The sequence below is a fragment of the Procambarus clarkii genome, chromosome 40 (genome assembly GCF_040958095.1).
Source record: "Procambarus clarkii isolate CNS0578487 chromosome 40, FALCON_Pclarkii_2.0, whole genome shotgun sequence".
Lineage (NCBI taxonomy): Eukaryota > Metazoa > Arthropoda > Malacostraca > Decapoda > Cambaridae > Procambarus > Procambarus clarkii.
In genome coordinates this window covers 26,929,476-26,950,123 of record NC_091189.1, presented here as the reverse complement: position 1 = coordinate 26,950,123, position 20,648 = coordinate 26,929,476, and the positions used below count along the sequence as shown (strand labels likewise).

At 40.8% G+C, this 20,648-nt stretch overlaps 1 protein-coding gene across 2 annotated transcripts in view; it reads right to left on the bottom strand.

Moving 5' to 3' along the window:
* Positions 1-20,446, bottom strand: part of Pcd (pterin-4a-carbinolamine dehydratase) — a 71,184-nt gene extending 50,738 nt beyond the window's left edge. The window contains exons 1-2 of one of the 2 annotated variants that reach the window (XM_045742176.2): positions 20,247-20,446; positions 103-274 (exon numbers count right to left, since the gene is read on the bottom strand). In XM_045742176.2, the coding sequence (XP_045598132.1) occupies positions 103-270 (168 nt within the window). In that variant the 5' untranslated portion in view covers positions 271-274; positions 20,247-20,446. Of the gene's footprint in view, positions 1-102; positions 275-20,234 lie in introns of both variants that reach the window. The other variant, XM_045742175.2, reaches the window with a different exon arrangement.
* Between the last annotated feature and the right edge of the window lie 202 nt (positions 20,447-20,648).

Sequence of the window (20,648 nt, the reverse complement as noted above, 5' to 3'; positions counted from 1 at the left end):
TGAATACATTTAAGTACGGTATGCAGTACAGAACATAGGAACTAAGCATAAAATCCTAAATTTAGGCAAATCCCATCATATAAAACTAAAAACCACACTTACCCCCTTTCCTTTCGTCGTCATTTCCCGGGCACTGGTGAGCAAGAAAACTGGGGTGAAGCGGGCTCCATGTAGTGACCTGGCCACAGGAGTCGAGCACACAGGAGAGTAGCTGGTGAAGAGGAGTGTCCGGGCAACCGAGGCAGTCACCAATCTGGCCACCACACTCATTAGCCTGCAAAAGAAATTTAATTTTGTTTTTATAATTTAGTACAAGTGCACACATTCATTCTGCTGTATATGTAATACCAAAGGCTGAAAGTAATAACCAAAAAAAAGTGAGCAGCCCTCATCATACTGACCCCATGATTGGATGAACAAATAATGTCCACAACTAGGTCAGCATAGAATAAAAAAACACCCTCTAGCTATTACTGTCACACATTTTATTTTATATATTCAATATTGCTTTTGATACGAGGAACTACATATTGTATTGCGTTAGTTCCTATTGGTGTTGGCAATGTAACGTGTGAGTTCATTTGGTCATTATAGTCATCACTGATTGAATACTCATTGTCAAGAAATACAGCACAAGGAGAGGGTATGATACTGCAAGTGACCAATAGGCGAGTTCATTCCTTGCTGACTGCGGCATCACTGAAACTCTGCAACTACCCACTGACACTGCCCAAATGCAAGTTAAAGTACTCATGCCTTATCTAACCCTTTATTATCATGTCTGGACTCATCAGTGCATCTCTAATAACATCAATCAACCAAACGTTAGGAATGACACAAATCTTTGACCTTGTCATCAAAAAGATGTATACTATCTGCCATGAACAAATAATTTAAGTACAGTATTTATCAAAAGGTGCCAAGCATATTAGACTATTTAACACCATATGTCACAGAATATTTAAAAATTCCTAGATATCACTCGGAATGCCAATGCAAGAACAAAGCGATGTAAGACAACCAATGTCAAAGGAGTCATATTTCCCAAGGTTTTTATCAAAAGATATGACTCAAAATGAGTTTTGGGAATGTAAATTTTTTTATTATCCTGAAAATTAGACATCCAACCCACAAATCTGAAAATAAAAGAACCAACGCTGTTTCAGCCCATCCTGGACCATTATTAAGTTACATACATGGCAATAATGTTCCAGGATGAACCAAAATGTCATAAGATCCTTATTTTCCGATTTGTGGGCTGGCATCTAAAATGACCAGCCATATTATTGTGATTTATGTTCTGCAAAAAATCAGCATACTGTATTCTACAATATGTTGCTGTTAATAGGACAATGCTGTTCTGACAGTAAGGTGCAATTCTCTGTTCTATTAAGTGTCCAGAAATTAATCGTGTATGGAGCCAATACATAACCTACACAATACAGTACCCTGGAAAATGTTCAGTGAACAGTGTCAAAAAAAACAAACAGTGATGAATGTAATGAAATGACATTTTTCTAGGTGAGACCCAGAGGCTCCCCGGAGCTATCCAGGCCGATATTGCTAATATTAGACTTTGGCATCAGTGTGAATGGAGTTCTTAGGCTTACCAGGGACCACGAGCCAAAACCTGGCCCCCTCAGAGAGGCACGAGTAGTAATGGCCTATAGAAACCCCAGGCATTCTATGTTTGCCATCGACCGGGTCAGGCATCCAGAAAGTTAAGCATCCCAACACAAACCCCTATTCTGGTTAAGAAATTGCTACTGAAAGCCGAACTAGTGGACAGAACTCCCCAAACAAAAACAAGCAAATGAGCATGACATCACCACGTTGCAGCGCTGCCGTCTGTGCAGCTTCCCCCTCCCCAGGAGTGGGAAGGGAAGCCCCAGACCCCTCACGCCGGCTACTCAAGACCCCAGTTCTGAGGTTGGATATCAAAAGCATGTGAAAAACCACCAACCAGAGGGAGGGAGGGTTGCCGGGGAGCCTCCGGGTCTCACCCAGAAAATGGCATTTCATTACATTCAACGCTGGTTTTCTGGGGGGAGACCCGTTGGCTCCCCGGAGCTACTTACCAAAAGACAAAAACAAGAGGGACTTACACGGGAGGTGGTCGTTGCTCGCTCAACGCGAAGCCGAGACAACTGGCTGCAACCACTGACCCAAAGCGACACAGGCCCAACAAGGCCCAAGAACATTAACTAAGTAACGTGCAGCCAGACCCTGTTCGACCACCAAAAACTCTGCACCCAAATGACAGCCCTAGACATGTTGCCAAAGACAGCAGTGTGGGGTTTTCTACTTTGTCTTTCCAACTGCAATGCGTACGTCACCAATGTACATGTGGCAGACGCTTCACGAAGCTTTCGGAATCCAGCAGAGAAAATATGAAAGCAACCGTACAGGGCCTGGGAGCAAGGTCGAGTTACAGTCCTTGAGGGTCTCTTCTCAGACTAGCCTCACCTGGTCCTGATCCACGTTGGTCGTTGGAATCTCCTCAATGCTTAAAACACTTTAATGGACTGCTAGGGTACTCATCACATTTATAGATTAGTGAATAATAGGCAACTCGGTGTTGAAGACACCTGGAGCTGAAGGCTTAAGTAATAGTTGGCAGTATTCAGAAGTGGTTCAACGGAAACACCGTATAAAGCTTAACAGTAGTTTATTTACAAATGTAACCACAAATACAAAGGGTACTTAACTTACTTTAGATTTGCGTCAGAAAGACTTTGGTTGCATTAGCGAGACTCTTGACGTCTGGCTAATTGATTCAGATCCACTCGTGGAGTGGATCCACCTTACTTAGCACAATTGACAGCCAATCTTTAACACAGCAAACCTAACTGCCGGTGTGCAAAGGGTCACAAGAGTTCCAACCGGATATTCGGGTAATGATGATGCACAATAAATCACAATGGCACTGTCAATGAGACAGGCAATAATCATGCAAAATAATAATGTCACACAATAACTAAATGTGTGGTCTATGTGAAACTCACATTCATTCACAGACGAGTGTAATATCATGGTACCACACAGATAAACACTCATACACTGTTGGGTGTCTCCACCAATACCTGGGTCAGGTATGAGAAGGTGAGAACTGTGGTTTATCCCTCAGCTCAACACACAGACAGACACAATAATAAAACACAAAATCTTGTACTTACAGGTAGGCTACTTCTCCCATTCACTCACTCAGGCACATTTATGCAAGAACTCGTAGGTGGCCTGACAGCTGGTTTCGCTCATTACGACGTGATACCATTGATGACAGGCTTTCCCAACAAACCGTACTTGACACGGAGGGTACTCACATAGGAGGGCGTGCTGTATGCCTAACAGACAGACACACACACACACACTTGATGGCACTGACTGGCGGTGAGTAAGGGGTGACGGGTGGTGACGTCAGATAGTACAATGAGACAGGGGGGTGGCGGCTGGCAGCGGCTACACACTCTGGACTGAGTGGCGGCTGGCAGCGGCTGATTATATAGAACCATACAGGTACAATGTGGTAAAGTCACACACAGATTACTTAGGCGGCAGCACTACCTTAGTTCACTCTAGGTCATTCACAGACGATCTCATTTGTCACCAGGGATTACCTGATATCAGTCTGTTTCGTTCTGGAGATTCACAGACTTTTCACTCTATGATTTCTTAACAATATAGTCATGATCGCAATCCGGGCGAGTGTTGGTATATCGAGAAGATGCTGAGTTTAACTTGACGGTGAGGAATGGATGGTGTTCTGTCTATTGGCCTATAGATAGAACGACACGTCAACTATGTACGGACTTCCTCATGAGAATACCGTTGCAAGGGATTGCAAGGCTCCTCGTGGTAGCACAAACACCAGGTCTACAATTGGCCAATGGCGTTGCGGCAAACGTGTCGGAACCAATGATATTGATCGTTACATGATCGGTAGCAGAGGTGATGTCATAAACACGTCACGACCACATCACTGTTGTTATTGAGATTTACCCCAGAGGTCAGAGCTTATCTCTCACCTCGTGGGTGCCTCTCTTTCTCTCATGCTTGGCACCTCCAGCTATGTACTCACTGACCCTATGGCAAGTATGCTTAATTTCCCTGTACCTAATTTACATTTGGGCATACGGTGGCCTCCGTTTTTTATAAGTATTCCTGGTTATGTGGGCATCCTGGGGACACCCAACATGACAGTTTACATCCAGGGTTAACAGAGGTAGGGCCCTGTGCACGACTAGGTGCATGGTGCACCACAATGAGCCATTCAACTCAGCTGTGGGAGAATCTTGAGAGACCATACTCTCACAGGCAGCAAGAGCAGCAAACTTACAAACGTTGTGTGTCGGAAATCCAACACATATAATAATAAGTTACCCCATTAAAAAAGAGAATGGTTGACTCCGTGATGCCATCACAACAGACGTGTATATATTAACTCTCATTTCTTTTTAAACAACAGTTTAGTGTCTAAACTTAATAAAAAAGTATTCACTAGGACTGAATATAATTACCAACACAAGGAATATAGCTTAACTCTCTATTCCTTAAGATACAAATAGAACCACAAAACATTTTAGGACGTCTCCCCTAGGGAGGCATCGATCACGTACGCGACAGAATCATAACAAAACAACACGAAACAAGTGCTCCTGAAGAATTAAGATATGCTTCACACCGGACAGACACCTTATTCTGTCCTAGTGAACAGCCACAGCAATTCTACAACATAAGGAGCGCTTAAGTATCCGACTGCTTTATATTCTGTTGTTATTATTGGTGCACTGTATAATATAGAATAAGTAGGTGGTTATTAGCATGAGAAAAACACAAACACAGTGAGTAGCATTTTACTCAGCTCTTTACTACACACACAAAATTCCATGTCGCCTGTATTTACATGTTAATGGAGCCAATATTAGTGCAATCCATTACTTTACAGGTAAGCCTTAATGTGAAGTTACTGAAGCAGGCAACTGGCCCCCCAACATAATTGTAGAATTACTACTCTGTTGTACACAAAGACACCAGCTTGCCCAGGCCGCCATTACGTGGCACCCTGAGGACCACACCCTTAGCAGATAGTGGAAGAACATTATCCAGCCTAATTAGGCTATTACAACCACTCAGCTAAGGACTTTATTCTTTAATACTGTAGAATAATAGTAGATTAGACCACTATATGTGACATGATTTATAATTTATATTTTGCAACAATAAGGTAAACAAGTACTGCTTGTACCATTTTCACTACAAGGTGGTGTAAGTTGTATTTGTCCCTCCAACTGTCTGTAGAAATATTTTAGCAGGCTGAATCAATTTATATAGTCCACTAACTAAGACCAATAATTCAATATTGAAGTTTAACTAAAAAATAATCAAATGATAATATAATATTCAAGTAACAAAAAATAAAATAAAGTAAAATTTGAATATTCATAGAATTAAAACAACTAAAGCCTGCTAGGATTTTCCCACATCGTGGGCACGGGGATAGACCGCAGGCTATCTTGAGATGAGATGATTTAGGGGCTTTAGTGTCCCCGCGGCCCGGTCCTCGACCAGGCCTCCACCCCCAGGAAGCAGCCCGTGACAGCTGACTAACACCCAGGTACCTATTTTACTGCTAGGTAACAGGGGCATAGGGTGAAAGAAACTCTGCCCATTGTTTCTCGCCGGCGCCCGGGATCGAACCCGGGACCACAGGATCACAAGTCCAGCGTGCTGTCCACTCGGCCGACCGGCTCCCCTGGCTGGCTGGAGTGAAAAACTCTGCGGACGACCTGAAAGACCCGCACCCTGGAACAGGGAAGAAGGGGAACCTGATCAACCCAAAGCACGTCTCCGGACATAGAGGCCGTGGTGCGGAAATCAGCTCCTGGGAGCCCCCCAGGAACAGGCAAGAGTGGGACCACAGCCGAAGGAGAGACTTTGGAGGGAGAGACAAGGAAGCGGTTCGAAAGTCCCAAACAAGACCCAGCCAAGTCCGAACCTGGGAGGGAACCAAATGAGATTTCCTCCAGTACACCAAGAACCTGAATCCCGCAAACTGGGAAAGAACCAAATTCCTGGCGAGCAGACAAGTGTACCGACTGGGAGCCTAGAACCAACAAGTCAGACATCGGACGACAGCTAGCCAGAGCTGTCTGCAGATACTGTGCCATCACAGAATCAGCAAACAGCAAGCGACAAAAAGGCAAAGACATTCTAAGAGCCAGGGCCCAAGTAGATTCCAAGGAGGAAGCAAGCACCGCGTGCCGACACACGAGCCGTGAGGCATAAAACAGTAACAACGCCTGCCGACACACGAGCTGGGAGGCATAAAGCAGTGACACCGCATCCTGCAGGATCGGTGCAAACAGCTTCAACAAAGCAGATGATGCACGCACTGCTGAGCCCAAGGTGCTAGACCCAGGAATGTCCCCAAGTGCCTCCACATCCTCCTCATGCCAGTCTGCAGATAGCTCCAGGAGGGAAAAGAAACGCAAAGCTGAAGTCAGCAGGCCATGAGCGCGCAAGTCCTCAGCAACCAACGCAATTGAAAGGGAGGGGAACCTGCATGTGAAGCTGCATGACGCCCACATCCCGAGGAAGGGCAGGGGCGAACAAGCACTCATTACAGTGCTCAAACTCACCCTCCAGGAAAACCTGGTCCACTGTCAACGACTCACGCAACTCAAGCGTACAGCAACGACAGAAAGTATGCCAAGCCTCCAAGCAAAAACAGAACAGTCCGCCAGCCAGGATGATTCTGGAACCTCATAACGAATCCAGAAGGGAAACGAAAACCCAAACCTGAACATAGACAGATCCATAATAAAGGCATAATCCGGGTCGTGCAGGAGGTAAGCCACAAAGGCCTCCCCTCCCGCACCATAGGAAGCGGGATGCAGAAACCGAAAATCTCTGGATAGAAGGGACCGAAGCACCCGAAGGGACGTGGAACCGAACACGGGGAGGAACAGACACCAAATCCAATTTACTGGTGAAACCCAGACGTTTTGGCAAGAAGGAAAGACTCGAATGACTCCGCCGCCAACCCGGAAGGGGCATCCCTCGAGACCACCTGAGTCTCAACACCATCTAAACACTACCTCTCTTCCAGCTCAGACGTTTCGGAGCTGGAAGACTGAACCAAGGCCGAAGCGACCAACGCCCCCAAGTCCGGGTCCCTATGACCAAAATGGGGCAGTCTCAAGGCTTCTGGGGCAGCAACCAACTGAGCGCGTTGCAACAACCTAAACCTAATGTGCGACGTCCGTGCCGCCTGTACCCAAATAATATCATCAGGAGACTGGGTAAACTGAGTCACCAGCAAGCAGCGTGACGGAGACAAAAACAATGAGTTACCCCCCCCCCCGAGACAAGGGGACAGAGCAACCCTCAAACTCGCTCGAATCAGGGGGGGCGGGGGACTCAGGGGTCACATCCATCGAATCCACGTGCCCCTGTGGGGATTCCCAGGGTCCTGAAATGGAACTCACGCTCAGGGAAGCCCAGGCAGGGCTTCACTGCTAGCCGGCACCCAAGTCTACCAACAACTTACTAAGTAACTAAACCCCCGGGACATGTAAACTCACTGGAACCTAGCAAGGGGTACCACCAGGAACAGAGAAGCGTATGCTATATACACAGGGAGCAACAACCAGAGGCAGACTCCCCCTACCAGGCAGGAAAACAAAAAGAAAAAGAAAACCCCTAGTTGCAAAAAAACCTTAGGTGCATGCAGCCCAAGTACCAAAGAATTACTCCTGGCTTGCGCACCCCGAATAAGACAGCCACCACACAACACAGGCACAGAGATGAGGACCAATTCAGGAGCCAGAGCACACGACTTTTGCCTAGTGCATCAGCCTAAGAACTGAGGTCTTGGGTAGCCGGCGCAAGGGGTCTGGGGTTCCCCCCCCCCCTCCCAGGGAGGGGGGGGGGGAGCTGTGCAGACGGTGGCATGGCAACGTGGTGACGTCATGCTCATTTGCTTGTTTTTGTTTGGGGTGTTCTGTCCACTAGTTTGGCTCTCAGTAGCAATTTCTTAAGCAGAATAGGTTTTTTGGTGGGGGATGCTTATCTTTCTAGGTGCCTAGAAAGGTACCGGTCAATGGCAGACATAGAATGCTTCCAACCACATGGGGTTTCTATAGGCTAATGCTTCTCGTGCCTCTCTGAGGTGGGGCCAGGTTCTGGCTTGTGGTCCCCGGAAGGCCTAAGAGCTCCATTTACACTAACTGATACCAAAGTCTAATATTAGAAATATCAGCCTGGATAGCTCCGGAGAGCCGACGGGGCTCCCCCCAGGGGCTCCCCCCAGAAATACTACCTGAACTGTTAAGAGGCCCGGTGCATGTGGAGACTTAGGTTTCTAAATATGAAAAATAGTGAACAATTTCAAACATCTATTATTTGGCATCAGCATCGTGAAAATTTCATCCCAATATGTTAAGAAATGGATTTTTTATGAATATTTAAAAAATAAATGCATGCGCGACAGGCGACAACCGGTCCTGATAATAACGATAATACAGTATCTCCTATTTTAGGGCAATCAGGGATAACGAGATGCAAGCACCTGTCCGATGCACAAAGTAGATGAGTACAGTAATAGTAAGGAGGGTCCACAAAGTGGATATGCCGCTGGTGCCACCTGGAGGGGCCAGATTTCACACATAATAATGAGTTAGTATGTAATTATGCAGTATTCTATTATATATCATATAAATACATTGCCCAATGGTAATATTTCTTATGTCCCTTTGTACAAAAAGCTGACAGCCATTTTTTTTTTTTACTTTTTTTATCTCCTTTGTTTCTATGCAGATTGTGTTGTGACTTCTACATCGTGGAGAATGCATATCCGGCACTAAGCATGTGAAGTTAATATGTGAAGACACATATTAACACACATCTCTCAGACAGCTATCCAAATTATCTTCTGCTTTCACCAGTCAGCCCGACAGATGTTGTGTCCATCATACACTCACTAAAAACCAAAGCTGGGAACATTAGTGAAATCCCATCCTTTGTATACAAGAGCGCCTCCCATGCCCTTGTGCCACCCATAGCTCTCTTGTTCAACAAATCTTTAGAGTGTCATACCTTCCCTGATATCCTTAACCCTTTAACTGCGCAACGCGCCTGCAGGCCCATGTCTGGGGTGCGCTACGCACCTCCGGGTACTGTATTTGTATTTTTCACGTTCCATTCAAAACTCCCGCGGCTACATGGGGTTCACATCAGCTTCCTCAGGGCTCTTGTAAACAGTCGCCATCTTTAAAAAAAATTGTGGTCCACATTCCCGGGTGTGGGAGCCTCAGTAGTGAGTGAGCATCCAAGGCTGGCGCTCGCAGCATGAGCGCAAAGCACTGCTGTTCAGCGTGTGACCACAGCATCGTCTAATAATGTCAAAATATATATATAATCTGTATTATTTAGCCATGATAGTATTATAGAAGAGCCTGAGTGTGATAATGACTGGGAACAATGTTCAAATATCAGTGATTCAATGCTGTTCACAATGTTCACAGCGCTAGCCACAGCACCGCAGCATTATTTCGTCCATCTAGGAATCTTCAAATGACTTCTTAGGTTCTTTTTCAAAATAAACGTGTGATCAATTATTCATTTACAGGAATTAGTGACCAGAATTGTGGTTATAATTAGCATTGTGCGTAGTATTGTGGAAGGAGGAATTTAGGTGAGGGAGGGAGAGATTTGAGGTAGCCTCACTGTGTGTGTGTGGCAGCCAGTCTTGTTTTGCTCATCATACTAGCTTAATGGTTCACTATGGGAAACACATATGTACATGGGTATATACAGTGTGTATATAGTGTAATAACAGCAACAGGAGTATGTTGGGAGAGGCTATTTTGGTGAGGGAGGTGACGTCGTAATCATAGCGTCGTCTGCTGTCTGCTGTGTGATTTCTCATGCAGTGTATGGTAGTAACTGTACTGTTTGGACACAATACCGGCTTACTTGCATAGTTCTGGTGAAGAAAACATGTAGATAGGTATACATATGTAAATAGTGTAATAAAAACAGTAAGAGTTTGGTGGGAGGAGGGGTGATGGCGAGTACGATGTTGGAGGAGAGAGGGAGGACTGGCTGGCTGGGTGTGGCAGCTCACACTCGCGGAGTTCTGAGTGTGTTTATGGTGTGTGACAGTGTAGTGTGTGTAAATGTGTTGTAAATATACATAAATGAACATGAAACATTGGTGTGAATAACAGTATGGTGAGAGGAGGGGTGATGGCGAGTACGATGTTGGAGGAATAAGGGAGGACTGGCTGGTTGGGTGTGACTGCTCACACTCGAGGAGTTCTGTGTGTGTTGATGGTGAATGTATATACTGTGTGACAGTGTATAGTGTGTAAATAGATTGTATATAGTATACATAAATTACCATGATACATGGTACATATGTGCAACATATGTGTAAACAAGTGTCATGCATGTAACACAGTGTCTTCAGACAGTACGGATGTTTACTGCCATAATATAGTGTACGTGTTCATTATACATAGGATTAGCACGTAAAAACAAATAAAATGTATTTGGAACTGTGCGCAAAAAATGAACAAAAATATATTCGCGGCAACTCGTACGCCCTGCCCCGGGCGCCCTACTGGCCCAAGGAGCGTATGTCACGGGCGAACGGGGAATGATGACGTCACGCGCCAACTTACGGACCCCATAGCAGACAAAGTAAGTATAATTTCGATTTTTTTTTTTTACATACCTCTGGGAAGGGTTTTTGACACTTTAAAAAAAAAAAAAAAAAAAAATTTCCAGAGAATTTATTTCCTGCGCACTAGGGAGGGGGTGTCATATTTGGAGGCAACGCAGTTAAGGGGTTAAGGACCTGTCCGAAATGTATCCTCCTAAACCCAATGTACCTTCTTGTACATATATAAACAAATAAATAAATAAACAAACAAAAGTTTGAATGAAATTGGTCAACATGTTAATCAGCCACAGGTGGCAGAAGTTGACTTATTTTTTTGGGCCGATTTATTTACAGAGTTCAAACACTATTCTCTTTCTCTATTTAGGTTGTATTGATGAATGAGGACCAGATGAGGGCCTTATCACTAATAAATGAGCAATAACGTTATTGCAATATTTATGTTTCGTTATAAGAACATAACATAAGAATGAAGGTAACTGCAGAAGGCCTATTAGACCATACGAGGCAGCTCATATTTATATGCACCCAATCTCATTCATATATATATATATGTCTAACCTATTGTTAGACAGTTAAGGGGCCCAGTGTCTGTTTTTAAGTTATCTCTAACGTATCTCTATACTGTAGTTTGTTTTTTGGGTGGTTATTTTTTCTTGACTTCATTTCAACACATATTGACCTACAACTTTCACGTACTCAAGTACTAATGCCAAGCAATCTTAATTATAACTTAAAAGATATGTCATTAATTAGAAGTACTATATTCAATGTCGAGAACTTTAAATGCATTTTTCTCTATGAAAAACACTTTCAACTTTGAGACCTAGCAAAAGATTTAGTTTCTGACCAACTCACCATTTTTACATATTATGTGCAAAGTTCTTAGTGCTAAGGTTCCTACTAAATCGATTATTCATAAAGCCATACCGTTTGGAGTTATAAATACAGTGGTACCTCGCATAACGATCGCCCCAAAAGACGAACATTTTGGGTAACGAACGGCCCGATCGGCGTCAAATCGTCCCGTATGACGAACGCTGGTTTGAGTAACGTCAACACCACATGGTGGGCCAGGTGGGGTCGCGCTGCTTCTTGCACATTCTTAGACGCCTCCGACGATGCACATAAATTATGTTGTTCTTGTTTAAAGATGCTAATGATACTTGGATATAATGGGGTGACTGCTGAGATGTTGCAAAGCATTGACGTTTTTGTAGGAAAAAAGAAATGAAATGTCTGATATACAAGAAATGTCAAAAAGGTTCATTCGGTGTTGGCAGGTAGGCTGCTCCATTATAACAATCTTTCTTTGTTTCAAATGTGTTCCATTTGTTTTGTATTTGTCATTTACGTCTCAATAATAGAGAAGCCTACCTTACATACACTGAATAAACCATTATGACATTTTCCTTTCTTCAAATGTGTTCAATATTTATTTTTCATTTGTCTTATAGCAAAATGTTCGTTCGGTGGTCGGCAGGTAGGCTGCTCCATGTTTCTTACATACAAAAAACGTAAATAATAAAAAAAATGAAGACTTTTGAAAACCAGTACAAATGTCAAAAAGGTTCGTTCGGTCGTCTACAGGTCGGCTGCTCCATGTTTCTTAAATAAAAAAAAAACGAAAAATAAAAGAACTGTTGAAACAATTTGAAAAATGGACAAATGCCATAAAGGTAGCATATTATTCGTTCAGTGTTTGTCGGGTAGGCTGCTCCATTATTGAGACGTAAGTGACAAATACAAAACAAATGGAACACATTTGAAACAAAGAAAGATTGTCATAATGGAGCAGCCTACCCAACAAACACTGAACGAATAATATGCTATAACGAATATGAAAGACAAGGGCTGCTGGCTGGGTTAGTACTGCGTGAGCAACCATTTGTGGCACACGTGCCTCTGGCTCTCAAACACCTGTCCGACACGGTGTTGAAAGACTGCGCTCAGTCGGTGCAATTCAGACCCTATTGTTTGAAGAACATAAGGGTCATAACATTGGTGAAGCTAGGCGCAATAAGGGCTTAACACAACGGTCGATGCCAGTGATACAGCACCTATGAGGATGATACAGCGAGCGTATCCAGTTGTAGCTCTGAGCCCCACCCTTGCCATCTCGAATTTATATAGATGATACATAGATGAATCGTTTTCTGCGTTCAGTGATGATGCATCTGATACAAGTAGCATAGATGAACAGTGTTAGCGGCTTCCATGGTGGTGTTGTTCATTGATATTTTCAAGAATACCTGAATCTCTTCCTGACTGATGGACACTCTTTGAGGCGAGCTGAATCTCTTCCTGACTGATGGACGCTCTTTGAGGCTAGCTGAATCTCTTCCTGTGTGGGACCTTACAAAGCGATCTTTTCAAGACTACCTTACAAATTGAGCTTTTCCTATAATCGTTTCAATACTACCTTATGCTTTACAAGCTTGGCTACATACCACCTACAAGTACTAAAGCCAAGGGTGCACGCGAGTGCGTTATTTGCGAGCACACAGAACGATGAAACAGGAAACGAAAATCTATCTGTAGCTGGTGCAAGGAGAGCAAAGTCGCGCTGTGTACCATGGACTACTTCGTTGACTATTACGCACCTCCAAAGTACTGAGTGTGTAATACAGTGTGTTACTGTGTAAATAGTATGTGAAACTGTACATATTGTAATTTTAGTGAATTTTTACCACGTAATATTGTGACAATAAACATTTATTGTGGACACATTACTGACACATGTATCACAGTTTCATGGAAAATTATGAACATTCTACTGTATACATATTGTAAAGGTCACAAATATGCATCATATACGATAAAAGAAACAAATAAAACCGCATTGGAAATGCATAGAAAAAATATTTGAAAATATATTTGTGGCAACACGCGGTGCTTGAATGGCCTGCGCGACCGTGTCTGGGTGCTTAACACACGGGCGACCAGGCCCTGATGACGTCACAGCGCACCTTGTTGACTCCCTCACAGCCAAAGTAAGTGGAATTTGGTAATTATTTTTACATAGACATGTTCAGGGACGGTAATTTATCATTTTGCAAAGAAAAATGATATTTTGGGGAACATTTGATGTCCTGCACACTGGGGGAATTTCACAATAAACACAGTGCATCACACTGGTTACATGGGGGACACTCGTTTTGTATGACGTCCGTTTCACATGACGAACATGGAACGGATTAAATTCGTTATGCAAGGTACCACTGTATTTTGTGTTTAAATTTGGCACATATTTGGATGGCCACATTCAAAAAATGTTTTACATTAACCTACACTCTTAAACAATAATTTTCTCACCAGCAATTGAACGTTATATACCATTCTGAGACCATAATGAATAAAATAACAACTGATGACATTATAAGATATTTATAGCAATTTGAAGTTGTGATTTTTTACTTTTATTCTTTTAACTTTTTTCTGTTCATGGTTTGATGCTGGTCCATTAGGAAAAGTTGGAGCATTTGCCATGAAGAGTATGCACAAAAAAATGAATGTGTATGAGGAAGTATCGGTGCACATGCACCGGGCCCCTTAAGTCTCATACCAGAAAGTTTGAGGGCCTCAGTACTAGCAACACTTACAAACCAGACACAATGAGGCTGATCTCATCCAGATATTTATAATATATACTGAACAAATTCAAAGGCATTAAATAATCTTACTGCTAATATAACAACCTGTATCTCATATTGTTTGTAAATCATAATTTTTACTGTATTATCAAGACACATTTTTGAGTTCTAGTCTAGTTTAAACCTTGCACTGCACAGAACTTTAAACTTTATCTAAAGTTATATCTTTATTTTTACTATTGTTTTAGCTTTAATCAACAGTTAAACATGCCTTAGTTTATCAGTATGTGTTCAATTAACCATTAATTAATTATTACAATACTTGCATTACAAATTATTTTTCATTAATAACTTTGTAATAAAGGATAAAATATAAATGAGTATGGTTGGGTAGAACAGGAGCTGCCTTGCATGGGTCTTCTACAGTTTATGTTGTTCTTATATGCTTCTTGATTATTTATATTGCCTATTATTCCCTCTGTTATTGTTATATAATATTACAATGATACTTTAATTTATTAGTTGTTTGAATAACATTGTACCCTTTTTTCCTCCAAATTGTTACACAGCATTCTACATCACTCAAATTGCTTGTCCCTAAGTATTATACTGTCTAAGCTCACTTATCTGGACAATATGGCAAGGACCCCTCACCGGATAAGCCAGAGATTCGGATAAGCACAATTCTTACTGGGAAGGTACAAAAATGAACATTCACAATTTTTTAATAATAACCAAACTTAATTTGAATTTCTACACACACTATAAATTAAAAATATAATTTTTAAAAATATAATATAATGACAAATTTAATCCCCCAAATTAGAAACCTGTCATTTGAAGAAAGATTGACAAAGCTTAAGGTGTCCTATAGATACCAGTTGCATTGCTCCTGGCAGTATGGGTTCAAGTCATTTCTGGGGTGTGAGTTTTCAGTCGCATATAGTCCTGGGGACCATTCAGGCTTGTTCATATTTGTGTTCCTCACGTGTGCCCCAAAGAATGAGGTGATTTGATAAAATGCTATGCCCAAGATTACCATCCGAGTGCCGGCGGGGAAGTGGTTCAAATAGCTTTGGCTATCACTTCCTTTTGTCCGGTTGTGATGGTCAAGCGGATTAAGGCATCCTGTAGATACCAGTTGCGTTGCTCCTGGCAGTATGGGTTCAAGTCACTTCTGGGGTGTGAGTTTTCAGTCGCATATAGTCCTAGGGACCATTCAGGCTTGTTCGCATATATATATATATATATATATATATATATATATATATATATATATATATATATATATATATATATTTTATATATATATATGTGTGTGTGTATATCACGAAAATAAACACGTGATTAAAAATGTGACAATGTCAGACCACGGAGGAAAAATGAAACAGGAATTTCCTTAAGTACTTTCGTATATTAATACATCTTCAGAAGGAGTGACTCCTTCTGAAGATGTATTAATATACGAAAGTACTTAAGGAAATTCCTGTTTCATTTTCCCTCCGTGGTCTGACATTGTCATATATATATATATATATATATATATATATATATATATATATATATATATATATATATATATATATATATATATATATATATATATATATATATGTCGTACCTAGTAGCCAGAACGCACTTCTCAGCCTACTATGCAAGGCCCGATTTGCCTAATAAGCCAAGTTTTCCTGAATTAATATATTTTCTCTATTTTTTTTCTTATGAAATGATAAAGCTACCCATTTCATTATGTATGAGGTCAATTTTTTTTTATTGGAGTTAAAATTAACGTAGATATATGACCGAATCTAACCAACCCTACCTAACCTAACCTAACCTATCTTTATAGGTTACGTTAGGTTAGGTAGCCCAAAAAGTTAGGTTAGGTTAGGTTAGGTTAGGTAGGTTAGGTAGTCGAAAAAAACAATTAATTCATGAAAACTTGACTTATTAGGCAAATCGGGCCTTGCATAGTAGGCGGAGAAATGCGTTCTGGCTACTAGGTACGACATATATATATATATATATATATATATATATATATATATATATATATATATATATATATATATATATATATATATATATATATATATATTTATTTATTTATTTATTTATTTATATACAAGAAGGTACATTGGGTTTGAGAGAATACATAGCATAGTATTTACAATCTTCTAAAGCCACTAGTATGCGCAGCGTTTCGGACAGGTCCTTAATCTAACAGATAATTTTAAGTAGGTAAATTCTAGCAGAATTAATAAAATGATAACAGATACATTGCAAGAAAAAAATGAGATGAGAGAGATTAGTAAGTATATTAAAGCACATTGGCATATTAAAGCTCTGATTGATTACATTGACAACTTGAGACACCATACAGCAGATCGATAGCACATATAAGAAGACAGCAATGATCACAATGGTAAAGATGTTCGGACTGGGTACATAAAGATTGGGAGAATGGGTAGCAATAGCTACAATGCAATTTTAAAGCAAAAGGTAAAAAACTATGAAGATGAAATTAGGTACTTTTTAGTTTTGTTTTTGAATGACGCAAAAGTTGGACAGCTTTTCAATTCATTAGGGAGTGAGTTCCATAGACTAGGTCCCTTGATTTGCATAGAGTGTTTACACAGATTAAGTTTGACCCTGGGGATATCAAAGAGATATTTATTTCTGGTGTGGTGATAATGGGTCCTATTACATCTGTCCAGGGAGAGTTTCAGAGCATGGTTTGCATTTAAGTACAGGGTTTTGTAAATGTAGTTGACACAAGAGAATTTGTGGAGTGAGATTATGTTTAGCATGTTTAGGGAGTTAAACAAGGGAGCTGAGTGTTGTCTGAAAGCAGAATTTGTTATTATTCTGATAGCAGATTTTTGCTGGGTGATGATGGAATTGAGGTGGTTTGCAGTGGTTGAACCCCATGCACAGATACCATAATTAAGATAGGGATAGATTAGTGCATAATATAGAGAGATGAGAGCAGAGTTAGGTACATAATATCTGATTTTGGAGAGTATCCCAACTGTTTTAGAGACTTTCTTAGTTATGTGTTGTATGTGGGTGCAGAAGTTGAGTCTCTTGTCTAGGAATAGGCCAAGAAACTTTCCATCATTTTTAATGCTAATGTTTACATTATCTATCTGAAGCTGAATTGCAATTGTAGATTTGCTTCCAAATAAGATGCAGTAGGTCTTTTCTATGTTAAGTGTTAGTTTGTTGGTTGACATCCGTAAGTGGACTTTTTTTAGTTCATTATTAACAACATTATTTAGTGTATGTGGGTTGGGGTTGGAGTAGATGAGGGTAGTATCATCAGCAAACAAAATAGGTTTCAGAATGTTAGAGACATTAAGCAGATCACTGATGTACATAAGAAATAGGAGAGGTCCCAAGATGCTGCCCTGTGGCACTCCAACGGTTATTGGTAGAGTGGAAGAGGTTATATTATTGATGGCTACACATTGGTGTCTATCACTATGATAGGATTGGATATAGTCCAGTGCATGGCCTCGGATTCCATAATGATGGAGTTTACGTAAGAGGTAATTGTGATTAACAGTATCAAAGGCCTTTCTCAGGTTAATGAAGAGTCCAATCGGAAACTCATTTTTGTCAAGGGCTGAGTAAATTATATCAAGGAGACTAATAATTGCATCGTTGGTACTCTTTTGGGAGCGGAAGCCAAATTGACAGGGGCTAAGAATGTTGAATTTTACGAGATAGGAGTAGAGCTGTTTGTAGATAATTTTTTCAAATATTTTTGATAGTATGGGTAGGTTTGATATTGGTCTATAATTGTTTATGTCTGCCGGATTACCTCCTTTATGAACTGGCGTTACTCTTGTTTTTTTAAAGATATCAGGGAAGGTATGACTCAAGGGATTTGTTGAACAGCAGAGCTATAGGTGGCGCAAGGGCATGGGAGACACTCGTGTATACCATGGATGGTATTTCACTGATGTTCCCAGCTTTGGTTTTTAGTGAGTGTATGATGGACACAACATCTGTCGGGCTGACTGGTGAAAGAAGAAGAGAGTTTGGATAGCTGCCTGTGAGATAAGTGTTGATATGTGTCTGAGTCTGTGGGATTTTACTGGCAAGGTTAGCACCAATCGATGAAAAGCAGCTATTAAATTCATTTGCCATTTCTAAATCAGTTGACGGTGTAAAGCAATCCTTAGAGAGTGTTAACTGGTTGTGGGAGTGTTGTTTAGTTCCTAGGATATTAGAGATGGTTTTCCATGTGCTTTTCATGTTGCCTTTTGCTTCTTTGAATCTTGTCTCATAATATTTAAGTTTAGCTTTTCTTATGATATATCTGACCAAATATCAGGTATATCTGACCAAATATCAGGTATATCTGACCAAATATCAGGTAAGCACTGATGAGTACCTTTTAACTACTTCCTTTGTAACTAGGCCAATCCTAAATTTCTTTTCATATTCATGTTTTTTGTTGATTGATTTGTAACTAGGCCAATCCTAAATTTCTTTTCATATACATGTTTTTTGTTGATTGATTTGATTGTGGCTCACAATCCACTTGTGAGCCACGGATTGTTTTTTCTTTTGTCAGTTACTTGTTTGGTAAGGAGGGGACAGTGAGTGCTGTAGAGGCTTAGAGTTTTGGAGAGAAAGAGGTTAGTTAATGACTTTATATCCTGTGAATTATTGAATTCAGATTCCCAGTTAATATTGTGCCGTGCATTAGAGAGATTGCCTAAAGCTGATTCACTGTGTAGCCTGAATGAGAGTTTCTTGCTTTCTGGTGGTGATGTGTCAATGTATGCTATGAGGAAGGTGGGATAGTGGTCAGTTGTTCTGTCATAGATTACCCCAGATGTAAGGGGAGCTGTTATATTAGTTCATACGTGATCCAAGGTAGTGGCAGATGTTTGAGTGACTTGGGTGGGCTTGGTGATTGTGGGGATTAGCATACAGGAGTGCATGCTGTTACGGAAATAGTCAACTTGAAGGTTATTTTGAAGACCCAGGTCAATATTGAAATCGCCTCCTAGAATGATGTGATTTTTGTTGAGATTGTTATTTATGATAAGATTCCTTACGTTGTCTGAGAATGAAGCTATGTTGGTATTAGGAAATCTATAGATGGCACCGATAGTCAGGGAGGATTTAAGGGATTTACTGGAGAACTTGGCAAAGGTATATTCACAATAGTCGTCTCTGTCACTAATGACACTATTGCAGATGAAGGTATCTTTGTAATATATTGCTGTGCCACCACCTCCTTTATTAGGCCTGCAGTTATGAATGGCTTTATAACCAGCTAAGTTGTAGAGTTGGGTATAGTCTTTACTTAGCCAAGTTTCTGTTAAAATGATAAATGATAATTTAGTACCTAGTGCTGTGAGTAGTGCATTTATATCATCAAAATGTTTACCAAGTGACCTAACATTTTGGTTGTAAACTGATAAGCAGTTTATAGTTTAGTTTATATCAGTTTATAGTTTATAAACTGATAAGCAGCAGTTGATAAGCTGATAAACTGATATATATACAGTATATATATATATATATATATATATATATATATAATGAATATTTATTTATTTATTTATCTATGCATATACAAAAAGGTACATTGGGAATGTGAGGATACATAATATGGTAATTACAGTCTTGTAAAGCCATTAGTATGCGCAGCGTTTTGGGCAATAAATAAATAAATATATATATATATATATATATATATATATATATATATATATATATATATATATATATATATATATATATATTATATGTAATACTGTATATTATATATTTTATAAAGGTACACTAGGCTGTTGTGAAACTATATATATTACTTAAATGCACGAGCCTGGCCCCAGGCCGGGCTCGGGGAGTTGAACTCCCGGACCCTCTAAAGGTACATTTATGCAAAGCCACTAACACACATAGCATACCAAGGCAAGTAATCTACATACGTTTTTTCCTACTTAATGATATATGTAGTTTGCGTGAAGATTTTCTTCTCCCGACGACTGCACGTGTGATGCTTGAAGACGCGGCAATGTTGGCGGTCTGGCAAGACTTTAGTGTTGTGTCTAGAAGCTAAGACTTGATGTGCAAACCTGGCGGTGATGGTTGGTGTTGTGTTGACGGTGTCAGCTGATCGCTTCTTGCTTTGGTGAAAGGTTTACGTTTTCTGTGGTTGGTTGCGTGGGAGATTTGAGTTGACAAAGACCTTGTATTTATTTACAAGGCGTATCTATTTACCTAAATTTACCTGAGACAAAATCGTCTTACGACATGGGGCCCGAGGGCCCCCACAAGCATAAGGGCCCCACGAGCATAGGGTACCCATGAGCATACGGTCCCCACGAGCATAGGGCATGTTC